Source organism: Globicephala melas, chromosome 4 (genome assembly GCF_963455315.2).
Source record: "Globicephala melas chromosome 4, mGloMel1.2, whole genome shotgun sequence".
Lineage (NCBI taxonomy): Eukaryota > Metazoa > Chordata > Mammalia > Artiodactyla > Delphinidae > Globicephala > Globicephala melas.
In genome coordinates, this window is record NC_083317.1 from 67,191,861 (window position 1) to 67,209,335 (window position 17,475).

Consider the following 17,475-nt stretch of genomic DNA (forward strand, 5'->3'; position numbering starts at 1 on the left):
CTCTATCCCAGTCCTTATACCACCAGGAACTTCCTCTGGAACATAAGGTCAAAAAACGATTGCTGAGGCAACGGCGTCGCCTTCAGTCAGGTCCACCGACTGCGTCTCTGAGGCCACGGGCGTCTCTACTCCGGATTCTAGAGCCGGCTTTCGTGCTATCTGGCCTTGGACAAGACATCAGGCCTAGTGCCCAGGCTCCGCCCCTCCCCCGCCTCAGTTTCCACACCAGATCTCCACAGAAAAGGCGTGGAGCAGGCCGATTCTCCCTTTAAGAGCTCCTACAAGATGGGTCGCTTGGTCCAGAAGCCTGCGGTCCGGGCCTCCCGGTATCCCGGGGCGCCCTCCTTCCCCAGCCGCCCAGTCAGGTCGGCTACCTCAGTCCTGTTTCACGCTGCTCCGCCGAATAACCCCGCCCCCACCGCGCACCTCAGAAACGCGGCGTGCCGGGGTCTGCGTGCGTCGCAACGTGGGAAATGGAGCCTGGCTGCAGGACCAGGAGTCTCGGGGCCAAGGGGCGGGGCGCCAATCTCCAGGAGGCCAATCAGCACGCGAGAGGCCGGGTGGGACCGCGCTTGTCGGCCGCGGGGCGGAGGCTATGGTGGCCACGCCCGCGGCGGCCGAGCGCCTGTTCTTCAGGCTGAGTTGGCAGAGGGTAGTGAGCGTCGGTGGCCGAGGCAGAGTTGGAGCCGGAGGAGAATGATGAATGGAATCGCGGGAACTTCGCATATTGACAGTCGCGAGCGGGTTCTCAAGTTAGGGGAGAGTTTTGAGAAGCAGCCGCGCTGCGCCTTCCACACTGTGCGCTGTGAGTGAGGACGACCCCCGGGGAAACTGGGGGGAGCTCTGGGTATGGGGGTGCGGAAGCACAACTCTCTCCAAGTCGTGTTCGAACAGAGGCCCCCACCCCTTATTCTATGGGAGAATGCGGTGCCCAGCGCGACCCGCTGCCCTGTCCGGAGTGCTAGGGGACCGGTGGAAGCAGCCTGGTCGAGCAGGTGTGGGTAATTCTGAGCAGAGAGATTTAGGTAAGACCAGCAGGTAGAAAGGGACGCTTTGTGGAGGAGGTCTACAGGGGTGACTATGGGTGGAGGCAGACGTGACTGGCGGATCATGCAGAGGTGGTAAGGAAAGTATACAGTTGACCCTTGAACAACGCAGGGGTTAGGGACGTCGACCCCGCGCAGTGGAAAATCCACGGATTGCTATCTCTGCCTCAAAAACGAAGGAATCGATACATGACTCACCCAAGATCCCGAAGCTGAAGCCGTTTGGGTAGAATCAGGACTCAAACTCTGTAGTTTTTTTCATTACACGTATTGTGATCTCTAATGGAACACAGACTTTTCCCCACACTTCGTTAATTTAAAGATCTGTAAGATGAAAATACAGATACTCTATTTAATGGAAAAAATCCTCATGTAAGTGGACCCGTGCGGTGCAGACCGGTGCGTGTTATTCAAGGAACAGCTGTAATAAGGTGACAAATGGAAGGGGGCAAAGGGAAATGGGAAGGGAAAATGCCTTTAGGTTGGTAGGGAAACATTCTCTCCCTTCTTAACTTTTGGTGTCTGGCTGATGAAAATTCCTTTAGGTTGGTAGGAAAACATTCTCTCCTTTCTTCACTTTTGGTGTCTGACTGATGAGGGTTCTTATTTACTGTGTTCCTGGAGAAATATTCTGGACGATTCTAATAATCTGTATCTCTTTTGGACCCCTGATTTCATTCAGTCACTTATCAAATACTGATTATCACTGTACTGAAGGGTGTGTTATGAATTTATTAGAAAGATATTTACCCCCTGTGATTTCTCCTTTTGGTTTCCCTTTGTCCTCTGGAACTAGTTTTGATACATTTTTCTCTTTTATGTTATTGAGGCTACCTCAGTTCTGCTTCAATAGTTGGATGCTTTAATAGTTGGATGGTGTAGATTCCAGGAAGGAAAATATAGCATATTATGATTTGGTATGTAAAACATTCATTTTTTGCATAATAGCCCTCATAGAATTATAGAGTGGGAAGGAAACTTTGAGATCATTGAATCATAACCTCTTATTTTTCTGTGGCCAAATTGTAAAGTAGGTATTTTTTCACTTCCTCTTTCTAGCCCTGCCCTTCCTTAGTGTCTCATCATTCCACCCTTCTCAGTCATTCTGTCCTTAGACTGTTCAGAGATCTTTATGGTTTTTACTCTGAAGTGTTCCATGTTTCAATTAAAACTCACATTCTCCAAAAGTTTACTTAAGTTGTACACAATCTAATTACAGTAACTCAGAGTAAAGGTATGAAGAACCAATAAGTTTAACTCTCCAAGGATATATTTACATTTTATGAAAGGATTTTATTAAGCAAAATTAATATCCGGTTGATAGAATAAATGGGGGCGATATCTGCAAACAGATCTTCAACACTGTCCCTTCTTTACCATACTTTGTGGTCTAAGACCTTGAAACAGCTAGTGCTGGCTGTGCAGTTTCTCTCCTTCTTCAGCCCCATTTTTCAGAAGTATGATATAGTTCTTACCTGGTTTCTCCATGCCTTTCTCTCAAGTAATAACTTCCCTCTCCTTTCCTCTTCTTTCTCAGGTATGCAGTAATCTTAGTATCAGTTTTTTTAATGATAAGGTTTGAGATTACACAAATTTGCTCAAGAATCTATTTTCGTGTAACTTGGGTATATAGTCTCTTTTTAAGGGCATAAGCCCCAAATTAAGTGAATAAGAAATAGCCTTCGAAAAGCACTTTGCAGGTGCTTCAAAGCCTTTTATTTATAAAAGTTCTCAAAATGCTGGAATCGTGTCTTCAGAATCAGAGTATCGGGTGATCCTGTTACAAGAATGAAAATAAACAAAACAACAATAATAATAACCACAAAAACCCCAAATGTTTGAATACACCTTTAATCCTGTGGAAGACATCAGAAAGGTTTTCAGCCCTTAGTTTTATTCTTGTTGAAGCAGACAAAACCTTTCTAGATTTATTAAAAGAAAACCAATCATTATCCTTGAGGATAGGTTCATTTCCCATATGATTCTCATCCTTAAGGACTCAGAGTGAGGGATGGAAACTATAGAGTTTCATACAGGCAGGTGGATATGATTTATTTATTTTTTTAAAAAATTGCACATTTTTCTTTCTGAAAACCAAAAATGTTTAGTATTTTTAATTATCACTACTACATATAAAGATATGTTTTTTCCTCAGGGAACTGAAGAAAAACTTTGTTTCTATTTTCAGAAAAATATACTCATGTTTAAGCTCTGTAATAAAGTAGAACAGAAATACACACAGATAATACATTAATTTCAACTTTTTATTAACATGTAAAATAGACAATTCACTTTAAGTTGCTGAGCTCATCTTATCTATAGAATGAAGCAATAAATTCAGCCATTCTATCATTTTTTATTAAAATTATGAACTGCCCTTAAATTGATAGGTATGTGAAAAATACAATATTTTCAATATCAGTTTTATATAATGCTTGAAGCTTTCATTCATTCACTAAATGTAAATATCTTTCTAAATCTTCTAAGTTTTTTTTAACAGGTAAGGCTGTAAAGATATATATTGAAAGTATCATGATAATTTGTAAGGATGGTTCAAATATATTTTAGCATGACATTTATTTATTTAAAATTTTTTTATTGAAACATAGTTGGCATACAATATTATGTGAGTTTCAGGTTTCCTACATAATGATTTGACATTTGCATACATTATGAAATGATCACCAAGATAAGTCTAGTAACCATCTGTCCCCATACAAAGTTATTACAATATTATTGACCATGTTCCTTATGCTGTATATTATATCCCCATGACTTGTTTCTTATGTAACTGGAGGCTTGTACTTCTTAATCCCCTTCAGGGTGGACCTAATTTATAACAAATCAATGTTACCTGGGAGAAAGTAGTATTCTATCTTTATGTACTTGGGTAATGATGCCTGTTCAATACACTGAGGTTTTGGAAAAACCTGGATGTGAATTCTGACCTCCACCACCTATATGTGTAATGGCTTTGGTAATATTCTCGAAGCTTTCAGTCTCAGTTTTCTTAAATGTAAAATGGAAATTGTAATATCTACATTTCAGAGTTTCATGATTAAGTAAGATAGTATAAACAACTTAGCACAGTTTTTGGTGCATGGTAGAGAATAAATAGTAGTCACCATTATTATTGAAGGGTTATATTCATGTGTGTATGCAGAGTGCCAATAAATGTACTTTACCTAGACTTTCAAAAAGCATTTATCGGGCTTCCCTGGTGGTGCAGTGGTTGAGAGTCCGCCTGCCGATGCAGGGGATGCGTTCATGCCCCGGTCTGGGAAGATCCCACATGCCGCGGAGCGGCTGGGCCCGTGCGTCCGGAGCCTGTGCTCCGCAACGGGAGAGGCCACAACAGTGAGAGGCCCGCGTACTGCAAAAAAAAAAAAAAGCATTTATCAGGGCTTGGCAGTAAAACCTATCAAAAACATAGTCTGGCATGTGGTAGGGAAGACGTGGGATGTTCTGTAAATGATAAACTTAATGCTTAACAGCAGATGCTTCACTGGGTAGAAGAGTTTGAGCAATAGGACCCATTAGAATAAATTTTGGATTTGAGCTAGTACTAGTTTTACAATTTATAACCAGATAAGGGAATAAAGATTGAAATTCCTAAGTTTGTAAATGACACCATTTTTTCCTGTCATGAAATGATGAGCTCATGGACAGTGACTACAGGAAGATTGTCTGAGGCACCAAGTGGAGCCACTCCCAAAAAACTGGTTGTTAAGCTTTGGTATGGGCACACATTAGAAAGTACACTAATGAAAAATAGGATTGAAATTATATTTACAGTTAATGTTCTCTGATTAGTGTGGTATACTGGAAAGGGTATGGGTTTTGGAGTTAGTTGAATTAGTTCAGATCCCAGGAAATAAATTTATGTTACTAATTGTGGACTCTTTTGTGAAGATATTGACATTGTGTGATGCTACAGCCAAAATAGTCAGAGAAGTGATCAACAATGATAGGAAAAGTGTTGAGAATAAGGCAGGAAATGTTTTTCCACTCTTTATGTAATATAAGTAATTGTATTGTAAATCTGAAGAAAATAACATAAATGAAGGAAATCCAGAGAAAATAAACGATAAAATTAGTGGTGAGGCTTCCAAACCAAGAAGAACCAAAAGAAATAAACTATTTAGTCTGGAATCATTCCAACTTAGAAGAGAATACATTTGACATTAGAAAACATATGGAAAGCATGAACATGAGATTATTCAACAAATTCTGTAGTTCTAGAGCTATATTTAACCCCTTGAATCTCAAAATTTGTATACTTAAAAAGAAATTTCTTGTGTGAAGGTAAATAAAAGACAACTCTACTTAATATAACAAGTAATAAAATGTGCAATTTATTCTAACAATAATAATTAGAAATATAAATAGGTTCAGAATAGTTTTGATGGACTTACTGGTTATAAATTCCAGCTCATTAAGCAAACCTACAGATATTTTGAGTACATTTCTGTCTGTTATTGGTATCACATATACTATAGGCATTTATGCATAGGCTTCAAGGGCTTGTGAATCCCTTGAAATTATATAGAATTTGATATGTATATTCATATATGCATATTTTAAGCATGTATTACTTTTTTAAAAGTTAATTAATTTTTTTATTTTTGGCTGCATTGGGTCTTTGTTGCTGCATGCGGGCTTTTCTCTAGTTGCATCGAGCAACACTTTTCTCTAGTTGCATCGAGCAACTTTTCTCTAGTTGCATCGAGCAACACTTCATTGCAGTGTGCGGGCTTCTCATTACGGTGGCTTCGCTTCCCTTGTTGTGGAGTATGGGCTCTAGGTGCACGGGCTTCAGTAGTTGTGCACACGGGCTCAATAGTTGTGGCTCGTGGGCTGTAGAGTGCAGACTCAGTAGTTGTGGCACATGGGCTTAGTTGCTCTGCGGCATGTGGAATCTTCCTGGACCAGGGCTCGAACCCGTGTCCCCTGCATTGGCAGGCGGATTCTTAACCACTGCGCCACCAGGGAAGTCCCCATATATGCATTTTTATACAGAGAGGATCTGTAGCTGGTCTATAATTTTCATCAGATTCCGATAGGGACTTATGACTATCCCTCATCTCCTAACACTACCCCTCCAGACACATGCATATACACAAAAGTTTGGAACTGTGGATCTAAGGCAAAGAGGCTATATAATATGGGCTGGGTAGAGTGTGTGGCTTGAGTTCCTCGCTTATCTTTTACTGGCTTCGTTACTTTAGAGGAGTTCACCATCAGTAAAATATGGGTGAGAATATTCAATTCAGAGAGTTGTGAAGATCAGAAGTAATGATATAAAGAAAAAAAATCTGTTTTTAAACACTAAAACAGAGGTTATAGATTTACATCCTATCAGCTGATTTTGACTTTAGAGATGCTTTTTTTGACCCACACAGTTGTTGTTTTAACATGATTTGGTTGTAAATACCTAAAAATCAAGATCTTTTATACAAAAATCTGGATTACCAGCCTCTATTTAAAAGAAACCAGAAGATAACCTGGCAACAGCAAAGGAATTCTGTATCAGAATTATTTTCAGTCATTGATGTATATATATATATTTTTTGAATTTTATTTTATTTATTTTTTATACAGCAGGTTCTTATTAGTCATTGATGTATACTGATGTGAATTATTTTTAAGTGACTTTCATATCTTAGAGGTTTTTAAACTTGCTCAGTATGTGAAATATCTTAGCACCTTGTGTTCCCTCTAGGTGATATATTTTAATGACATCAGTTGAATTATAATCTAATTCAAAATGAAAACTTATTTTAATTTCTTCTGAAGTGGCAGATTTGGTTAAATTTACACATCTTTTAGTGGTGTATGTATCCATGAAAAACTCAAGCTGTTAAACTGAATAAGTTTTCTTTAAATTTTCCCCATGAATGTGTGTTTGCTGTGTTTTCATTCATTTTGTATTCTGCTAGGACAGCAGACAAGTGGTAGTAGGAGCCCAAGGTGGTTTAAGAAAAATTTAGGGGAGGAAAAAAACTGAAAATTGAAGATGTTCTACTGATATTGGTTTTTAGAAAATTGTCAAGATACTGACATTATTTCATTTTTAGCAGTGGAACATCGTAGTCTAGTTCATCTTGATCTAAACAGGATCCCAAGGGATCATGAAGTGAGAAATACTGTTTTAGAGTGTAGCTATTTCTTTTTCTCTCAGAATTATACATACACAAATAATCTGGATTGTATTTTGTTTGTTTGCAATATTAAGACTCTTCTAAGCCTTTTTAATTACTGGCTATTGAAAAATGATTTATCACTCTGAAACATGCTCATATTTTTGATACCCAGGTATTCAGGTATTCTTCCATCTTATAAAAACCAGTATCTATATCTATTTTTAGATGACTTCAAACCTGCTTCTATTGACACTTCTTGTGAAGGAGAGCTTGAAGTCGGCAAAGGTGAACAGGTGACAATTACTCTACCAAATATAGAAGTGAGTATTTCCATATATTTAAACTAAATAGATGTTTTTACAGGATTTCCACTAAATTTAAATGAAAATGATTGTACAATTCATGTAGTGGTAGTCAGTTAAAAAATTAATAAATATAGCAAAGCAAAAAAATCATATTTTAAACTATCTTAAGTAAAACAATCTTAAACTCTTAAAATTTACTTTGTAAGTTTCAAGAACTATCATATTAAATGATTTGAAACAATTGGAGGTCTAAACAGATATTTATTAAATCACTATTATGAGCCAGATTTTGTTCTCCAAACTAGGAATAATAACATATGCCCTGCCATGTAGTCCTAATCTGTTACAGCAGACAGACATATAAACATCTATCTAGTGCTATAGATTAGAACAGAGACAAAATTCTGTTTAAGCACATAAATGGAATTAGATACTCTGCCTGGTGGAATCTTTTTTTTTTTTTTTTTCCCTGCGGCACGCGGGCCTCTCACTGCCGCGGTCCTTCCCGCCGCGGAGCACAGGCCCCAGACGCGCAGGCTCAGCGGCCACGGCTCACGGGCCCAGCTGCTCCGCGGCACGAACCCGCGTTCCCCGCATCGGCAGGCAGACTCCCAACCACTGCGCCACCAGGGAAGCCCTGCCTGGTGGAATCTTGAAAGGCTTCATAAAGCATATGCTATGTGGGCTGAAACTTAAAGGACAAGTGGAATTTCATCCGTTATAAGAGGAGTAGAATATTCTAGGCAAAAGGAACAGTATGTGAAAGGCTCCAAATGGAGAAAGGACAAGTGGAATAAATGAATGAATGTAGTAAATTACAGAATAATGAAAAATGATTGATAGGAATAGAGACTGGAAAGGTAGGTTGGGACCAGATTATAAAGAATCTTTTATGTTGTAATGTAGAATTTTGAGATTATGTCATAGGTATTAGAGAACCATTAGAGGTTTTTAAGCAGAGAGCTAACATGATTAGATTTGTGCTTTGGGAGTGATTTTAACAATGACTTAGGGAATGGACTGGAAAAGAAAGAGACTAGGTCAGGTAGGCCTTTACCAAAATTTTGCCCATTTCAAAAATTTTCAGATATATCAAAGTAATGCTGTCAAATACTGTTTACATAAATATGCAAGTTCTTTGTTGTATGCTCTAGTTTTCTCAGTCCTTGAGTTAGAAATTTCTTAGCATTCAACCTAAGTTTCTTTTTCCTTTTATACTGACTTGATCTATTCTCAAAGAAAACCAAGACTAATTTTATACTCTAACATAGAAAACACTAGACTTTCTGAGATTTTTTTACATTGTTTTAACTTTTGTAATAGGAATGGTTTTGTGCTAGTTCATCCACATTCTCTTGTATACATTTATGTGATGGCTTGTCATGGTTAGAGGTATAGCAAGCAAGCTCTCTATCCTCTATCTAGCCTTCCATCTGTTTCCTTTTGTCTGTCAACACTATATATTGAGACCCCACCTATATGTCAGACTATATGAGTTGCTGCCTCTGAAGGTTTCCCTAATGTTAATGAAATTTGTGGGTGCATTTTATTGTATATTTCTCATTTGCTCCCTTAGAAATTGAAGAAATCAGTCTGAGACATTGTAGATTAGTAAGCCTTTGTATTACTCTGTTTTTAAAAAGTGTTCAGATTCTGGTGTCTCTAAAATAGTTTGGATATTAAGTACCCAATAATCTAAGGCTTTTTTTGCTTTATGAGGTTTATTAAAGAAAAGCCCAAATCATTCACTTAATCTTAAAAGTTATTGAAAAGCCTCAGGTGGATAACAGGCACCACCTGTTATCCTGGTCTCAGATTATAGGATTATTGATCAGTGATGATTGGTTTGCAGAACTTTAGATGAGTTCTTCTTTGCCACGTAGCATATTATTTTCTCAAATTGCAATCCTCCCATCCTCATCCCTTGCATTGTCTTTCTACTCCAAGCAGATGGGGATTCTTACATTTATTAATAAACCTTTTTCATTCACACATAATCCAGCTTTAATCAAGAGTTACCATCTACCATGTGTTCGATTTTGGTCTCAATTGAAAATACTTCTTGAAGGAATGACAACTATAGGAGGAAAATTTCAAGCTTCAAATTGTAAATTTATGAAATAGCAGAGAAATCATTTGGGAAAAAGTAGTTCCCTCCCCACCTCAGCCCACCAGAGATATGTCCAAAATGACTACGCCTCAATATTTTTGTGTGTATATGTGTGTATGAGAAAGGGAGATGGTTGGACAGACAGTCCATATATGCATATACTTTCTGTGTGGTAAGTCCTTTGCTAGGTAGCTGTTAAGAATACAGAGGTAGGGACTTCCCTGGCGGTCCAGTGGTTAAGACACCACACTTCCACTGCAGGGGACACGGGTTCGATCCCTGTTGGGGGAACTAAGATCCAGCATGCCATGTGGCGTGACCAAAAATAAAAATAAAAAAAGAAGACAGAGGTAGACTGGACGTGGTAGGTGTCCTAAAAAATATTATCATTTAATGAGGAAGATAGGAGATAATTGATTAAAATTTAGTAATGTAAGGACTATCATAAAGGTATACACAGAATATTATGGGAGTACAGAAGAGCGGCGATTCAGCCTGGCGAGGGAGAGGAGACATCAGGATATGCTGTCTTGAAGATGAGTTGAAATTACCCAGGTGAAGGAAAGAGGGAAGGACCTCTTAGAGAAAAGAAAGACGTGGGCTAAGACAAAGCAACAAAAGAGTCTGTTACATTTGAAGAACTATATATAAGCCACTATGGCTAGGTAAGAAAGGGTGCATATGGGGACATAGTCGGAGATGGTATTTAGGAATCAGATAAAGAAGGGCCTGATGTGTAATGCAAAAGAATTTGAATTTTATCCTGTGAATCTTTCAGATAGCTGGAATGGAAGAGAATTGTTAAAATTACCACTTGCTAAGAGCAAATTTTTTTTTCTGCTGGGCCTACAATCCTTGAACAATTGTGAATAAGAATAGAAATTATATTCTCAAATTTTGTGGAGTTTTACCCCTTCATTAAAGAACTTCTTCAAATAAGTAGGAGGTTTACATTTCTTCACAGTTCTTAATTTTGTGGAAATGTAATGATTATTAGTTTGAGGCATTTATATTCTCCTATTTTCTTTATCAACTTGCTTTCATCATCTTGGTGAAAATGCCTAGAAGCTTGGAGGCATTCCATAAAATAGAATTTTTATTATTATACTTTTAAGAGTACCTTCAGGTTCTGGTGGTTCTTCGATAGGGTAGATTTTCTAATTCTCATTCCTCTAGGTTTTCTTTGGTAGTATAAAATAGAAGAAACTAATAAAAATGAAGACTGTTAAGGGGGTTAATATTAGGCATTTACAAATCTCTCTTTTTTGTAAACAATTCTCTATGGTTGACTGCTATAAAATTTCAAAATGTTGAATATTGAAAGGAAAAGATTTACTTGACTGTTATGATTTGTTATTGGTGTTGTCCAGTTTGGCATATTTTTAGTGCTATCTTGTGAGGTACTTTTGTGGACTTTGATGAAATAGCCCACAGGAAACTTCCAGCTACACTTCCTATTATGCAATGAGTGCATCTCTAGTGGTTGCTCAACAGCTTTTGCCCACAAACCCTGGACTTGTGAGAGTTCCATATGTCTGATGGCTACTATGCCACTCTAGATGACGCTGTTGGTCAAAGTCCCTTCCAAGATGAGTCTAGTCTGATTCTTTCCATTGAGTTTACTTAGCTTACATGGGAAAATAGCCTACCATGTTCTTGGGACTTCAGCTTATTTTAGGACTTGACTCCTATTTTAACGTCCTATTACAGTTATACTTCTAAATGAATTATATTTTTATCATTGTATAATAAACCTTTTTTACCCTGTTTCTGTGATTTTAAGGTTAAATACCACCTTGTTTAATATTAATATTGCCACCTTTGCTTTCTCTTTGTTTGTATGTTCATGGAATCTAAGTGTCTCTTACTTTTATTTAGCTTACATTTTAAGTATATCTTTTGTTAACAGAATATTCTGTTTCATTTTTAAACCAATTTTGACACTTTCTATTTTTATTAGGAGAATTCTATCCACATTTAGTTCAAAGTTTTTATACTTGATTTTTATTTCTATCATCTTATAGTATGTGTATTAGTTATTTTAATTTGTTTTCTTTTTTCTGTTCTTTATTAGTTTTGTCAAGCGTCTCTTCTTTCTTTTCTTTTTCTTTGTTTTCCCTCATGTTACTTTGGGAGTATTATTGTACTCTTCCATTCCATTACTGATTACTTTCCTTTCCTGGTATTCATAATCAGGCATGATCAGATTCGCCTGTTAGCAGATGGGAAATAAAACTAGAAGGAGAATAGGGAGGAGGATAACATTAATCTAGGTGACCTGATGATTGGGTTCTGATGTTGGGTTATAGCAGTAAACATGGAGGTGGTAGCATGTGTTCCATAGTTATTCAGAGGCAAAAAGAGTTCATATGCTTCGGAGTTTCCTGGTACCTTAATAGTTTAATACCCCTTTCTTGAAATATGAAATAAGAGGGCAGAAATTGAAATTTAAAATAAGAATGGTGCTCAATTTAATGAGGAAAAAAGTTTAATTTAAAAAAACTTGTTCAAAGTATAGAAGGCAGGTACAGGGATTGTGAAAGGCTTACTTAACTTGTTATTTATGGTAAAAATGTTCATATTGTTCACATTCAACATTCATTGAGTACCTGTGAAGAGCTTGGTACTTCAGGTGCTAGGAGCAATAAAAAATTTCTAATCCAGTCCTCCTCCTTCAGAAACTCAGAGTACAATAATGTATTTTAAAATGTTTTCTAAGTAAGAATACAAGTATTTTTTAAGAAGAATATATTACGTGACTCTCTTAAATGTAATTTGAAGCCCTTGGGTTGCTATTCTGGGGTATCTTACTCACTTGTTTTTAGTCAAGACGTTTGAAAAATATACTTATCAGCCAAGTAAGGCCCAACTTAGTTTTGTCATGATCATGCTTCTGGCTCTCTACCTTACAGGGCTTCAGCTAAGTGCTCTGCATCTCACTCTTCTAGGGGCCACTCCAGATATGTCCTTATCTATGTGCTATGCATGCTTGACTTCCTGTAGATCATTTTTGTTTTAGAAAAACTTGTTCCTTACTTTTGGTTTCATAATTTTCTCTCCCAGCCTCTCAGAGGTCTCTAACCTACCCCTTTTTTATGGCATCCTCAATTACCAAATTTATCTCATACTCCTCTGGTAATGTGTTAAGCCTCTAATGATTGTTAACTTTTAAAATATGATATCCCCTGGGACTTCCCTGGTGGTCCAGTGGTTAAGACTCTGTGCTACCAATGTAGGGGGCCTGGGTTCGATCCCTGGTCAGGGAACTAGATCCCGCATGCCACAACTAACAGCCTGCATGCCTCAACTAAAAGATCCCGCGTGCCGCAAAGAAGATCCCACATGTGGCAACGAAGATCCCACGTGCCACAACTAAGACCCGGTGTAGCTAAATAAATAAATATTTTTTAAAAAAATGATAGGGCCTTTAGTCTTTTTTAGAAGTCATCTTTTTCTAACCTGATCTAACATTACTATTGTATTTGGCAAAATTGTTATAATCAGTGCTTTAAAAATTTAATGTACTTTTATAAAGTTCAAAACCAAGCAATTATAACAATATATTATTTAGGGATACATATATGTGGGATAAAATAAGAGAATGAGAAACATAAAATTCCTTCAGGGTTGAGGGAGGCAGGGACAAAGGATAGAAGAGGATCATAGGTAGATGTAGGTTATTAGTAATGACCAGGATTCTTTAACCTTCTATTATGGAAAATAGAATAGTATAATGAACTCCTGTGTACTTACTGAGCTTCAACAATTATCAACATTTTGCTAACCTTTTTTTTTGCGGTACGCGGGCCTCTCACTGTTGTGGCCTCTCCCGTTGCGGAGCACAGGCTCCGGACGTGCAGGCTCAGCGGCCATGGCTCATGGGCCCAGCTGCTCCGCGGCATGTGGGATCCTCCCGGACCGGGGCACGAACCCGTGTCCCCTGCATCGGCAGGCGGACTCTCAACCACTGCGCCACCAGGGAAGCCCCGCTAATCTTTTTTTAATAGAGCTTCCTACTTTTTTCCTGGCATATTTTAAAGCAATCGCAGACATTCACAAATGCTATGTATGCATCTCTAACTGATAAGGATATTTTAATTTTCACCTAAGTACCATGGTAACCCTGCTATTATCACACATAGTAGAATTAATTGTAATACTTGGTCCATATTCATGTTTTCATGATGGTTTCAAAAATGTCCTTTTTCAGTTTTTCTCCCTAGAAATCCATATAAAATCCCTATATTGTATTTTTATTTATTTATTTTTACTGAGGTTAATTTACAGTTCTGTTAGTTTCAAGTGTACAGCAAAGTGATTCAGTTATACATATATATTCTTTTTCAGATTCTTTTCCATTATAGATTATTATAAGATATTGTGTATAGTTCCCTGTGCTATACAGTAGTTCCTTGTTGTTTACCTATTTTATATTCCTATATTGTATTCTGATATTATGTTTCTTATCTCTTTTATTCTGTAAAAGTCCCTCCCCCCTTTTATGCCACTGGTTTGTTGGAGAAACCAGGTTAATTGTCCTAGAGAATATACCCACATTCTGGATTTCAAATTACTTCTGTCTGGGATTATATAACTTGTTTCTCCTTCCTCATATTTCCTATAAACTGGTAGTTATTTCTAAAGCCTTGGTGAGAGTTAGATTCTTTGTGGGTTTTTTTTCAGGCAAGAACACTTTATAGGTGATGCTGCCTACTTTCTTTTATATCACATCATGAAGCACATAATGTCTGGTTGTCCCACTTTTAAGGACACTAAAATTGATCAGTGAGTTTAATGTAACATATGTTCCCTGATACATTCATTTTCCTTAATCTGCATAGGGAAGCCCCCCTTTAATAAAATGCCAGATTTAAAAAATTAAATTTAGGTAGGAAGAAGAGGAAGAGTAGGAAATATAACTCAGGACTTTTGTTCCCTTATTGTAAAGTATATTGGTTGTATTAGAATTGAATCCCAATTTCCTGTTGTAGACCACGTCTACAAAGATTTGTGAAACGAATCTTTACTGGCTCAGGGCAGCTGCTTCCTCTGTTCCCTTTCCTCAAGACAGCAATTTTGAGATCTCAGCCTCTCTTCATCTGTCTTTTTTACTATACTCCTTATTGCCAGAGTAGTAAATTTAGGCAGTTAGGTGACTTGAAGTACAGTATATCAATAGATTGAGAAAGACAGAAGATCTCAAAGGCCCTCTCAACTGAATTTCTATGATAAATTTCAAGTAATAATAATTAATTTTTTAAACAGGGTTCAACTACACCAGTAACTGTTTTCAAAGGTTCAAAGAAACCTTACTTAAAAGAATGCATTTTGATTATTAACCATGATACTGGGGAATGTCGACTAGAAAAACTCAGCAGCAACATCACTGTAAAAAGAACAAGGTATGTGGTTAATGAAATAAATTATTTAATCAACACATAAATTGCTAAGAGAATGTCAGTGAAAAAAGTTATTGGATTAAGTCACACTATCACATAAGGGTTATTTCTGTCTGGTACAAAATTTTTTTTTTTTTTTCTTTTTGCGTTACGTGGGCCTCTCACTGTTGTGGCCTCTCCCGTTGGGGAGCACAGGCTCCAGACGCGCAGGCTCAGCGGCCATGGCTCATGGGCCCAGCTGCTCCGCAGCATGTGGGATCTTCCCGGACCGGGGCACGAACCCATGTCCCCTGCATCGGCAGGCAGACAGACTCTCAACCACTGCGCCACCAGGGAAGCCCTACAAAAATGTTTTGATCTTTTTCCAAGTTTAAATTTGGTGAAGATCCTTTAGCCAGAAGCTTTTACCATTTCTCCCTATGATATTTAAAAGCTTGTTTTGTTTCTGTATGTTTTCTTATATGTAGGTACGTCTTTTATTCTACTGTAGATACTTTTGTAGAACTGGACTAAAAGGAGCCATTACACAATCTCCAAAATAATTTCATTATCAGTAGTAAAATTTTATCAAGCACTTAGAAAATGTGAGGCAAGAAAAAGGAGAACTTCCTATACAAATACTAACCTCAGAACGTCCACGTTTTAATTGGATTAGCAGATAATTCTATTAAAAATGTCAATAAGAGAACATAGCCATCTCAAATTGTTTTTTTGGGGGGAAATAGGCAGTGCATTAATTAACATGTTTTTTGGGGGGAAATAGGCAGTGCATTAACAAGCCATACAAATAGTATAGATAAAAATTGTCCTAGGAATTAAAGGAAGGAAGACATGGTTCGTCGGAGCATTCAGGGAGCCCTTACTGATGTACCTTAAGAGGAGGTTAAGATTTAGGGCTTTTTTTTCCCCCCAAACATATTTCATGATAAGGATTGCCTTTGGGTGCTTGTTAAACAAATGAGTTCCCCAGTTCAACTACAGATCAGAGAAGGAGCCCAGGAAACTTTTTTTTGTTTTTTAATTATCCCCTCTTCCCAGGTGATTTTTATTTGTAGGAAAGTTTGGAAAATACTGATTTAATTGATCAGAGAGAACATGAGTATGTAAACAAGACAGGAATGTATCTGACTTATTTGGAACCTATGAATAAGACTTGCTTGAATAGAGCAGAGATTTGTTTCTTTCCCTGTATACAAGTATAGAAAGTGGGATATGAGGTTGAAAGTAGACTAGAGGTAAGGTTATAAAGGTAGGTTGCCTTCAATATTAACTATGAAATTAGGACATTGTCTTATTGACGGTGGTTGCATATTAAAGTTTTTTTAACCAGGGATCGACATGCTTACATTCTTGTTTTGAAATGTAAATCCACCAAACAAATTGATTTAAATGAAACAATGTGGGAAAGAGAAAAATGCACAAACCACGATGTTTTAGAGTAGGAATGAAGAGAAAAGTGAAGTTCTAAATACTTTGTGAAGGAAGGACTAACAGGATTTGGTGACTGGAAATGGGAGAGGCAAAGTCAAGCATAGTTGTGTTATATACTTTTTTTTTTTAAGTATTGAAGGGAAAGTATACGAACCTCCTTTAATAACATGTCTTAACCTTATGAATGAGAAATGTGGGAGTGATTTAATTTTAACAGAAATGGTAATTTCAGAATTTAGGGAATGTAATGTGTCTGCTATACTCATGTATAATTTCATTTTGTTTTAGTCATTTGTGTATGTCTTATCTCTTCAGTTTTGAGCAGTGGCTTTTTTTAAATTCACATTTGTATCCCTCAGTGGATTTGTGTGTATGCCATGCCTATAGCAGGGCTCAATAAAGGTTTGTTAAATAATGAATTAAATTAATGCTTTAATCCTTGAATATCGTTTTAAAGATCTCTAGGAAAAAGAATAAGTGGTCGATTTTAGTAGCTTTGTAAGTTGAAATTGTTGTTATATTGCAATCATCATACCTGTTTTGACCTTTTGATGTTCTTAATTGCAGAGTTGAAGGAAGCAGTAAAATTCAGTATCGTATAGAGCAGCAGCAGCAACAAATGCGGAATTCAACTAGGACTCCCAATCTTGTAAAACATTCTCCATCGGAAGACAAGATGTCCCCAGCATCTCCGATGGATGATATTGAAAGAGGTAAAATCTATGAGTATGTAATGGCCCTTTAAAATAAATTATTAATAAATGTTAAGTGAAATTTTTCATTTTAATTGACATGGGAACTAACTGTAAAATTCTAAAAACATAATGTTTTTTGTTATGGTTCTAGGGGAGAAGTGTAGTTTATGATTTAGAGTATTAAGTACGTAAGCTTGTGTCTGTATAACAGAATTTATATTTTTTATTATTCAGGGGAAAAAGTAACTGTTTAGATATGTGTAACTGGAGTTTTCTTCTTTTTGACAGTTGTGATGATTCCAATTTAGTCCTTCACAGCGTCTTCTTGTTGAAGTTTTTTTATGTG

At 37.2% G+C, this 17,475-nt stretch overlaps 2 protein-coding genes and 1 non-coding gene across 7 annotated transcripts in view; 2 read left to right on the plus strand and 1 right to left on the minus strand.

Annotated features, from left to right (window-relative positions):
• Positions 1 to 507, minus strand: part of IQCB1 (IQ motif containing B1) — a 46,254-nt gene extending 45,747 nt beyond the window's left edge. The window contains exon 1 of one of the 4 annotated variants that reach the window (XM_030857940.3): positions 375 to 507. The gene's annotated coding sequence lies outside the window, so the exon portion shown is untranslated. Of the gene's footprint in view, positions 1 to 20 lie in introns of all 4 variants that reach the window. The other 3 variants (XM_060298135.2, XM_030857948.3, XM_060298136.2) reach the window with 3 other exon arrangements.
• Positions 508 to 662: 155 nt separating this feature from the next.
• The window catches only part of EAF2 (ELL associated factor 2), a 61,500-nt gene continuing 44,687 nt past the window's right edge, over positions 663 to 17,475 (plus strand). For both annotated transcript variants that reach the window (XM_060298137.1, XM_030858007.2), the window contains exons 1-4: positions 663 to 805; positions 7,415 to 7,509; positions 14,870 to 15,006; positions 17,002 to 17,147. In XM_060298137.1, coding sequence (XP_060154120.1) covers positions 697 to 805; positions 7,415 to 7,509; positions 14,870 to 15,006; positions 17,002 to 17,147 — 487 coding nt within the window. In that variant the 5' untranslated portion in view covers positions 663 to 696. The remainder of the gene's footprint in view (positions 806 to 7,414; positions 7,510 to 14,869; positions 15,007 to 17,001; positions 17,148 to 17,475) is intronic.
• Positions 12,798 to 12,870, plus strand: TRNAG-ACC (transfer RNA glycine (anticodon ACC)). Its single transcript has one exon. It is a non-coding gene; the product is annotated as a tRNA-Gly (tRNA).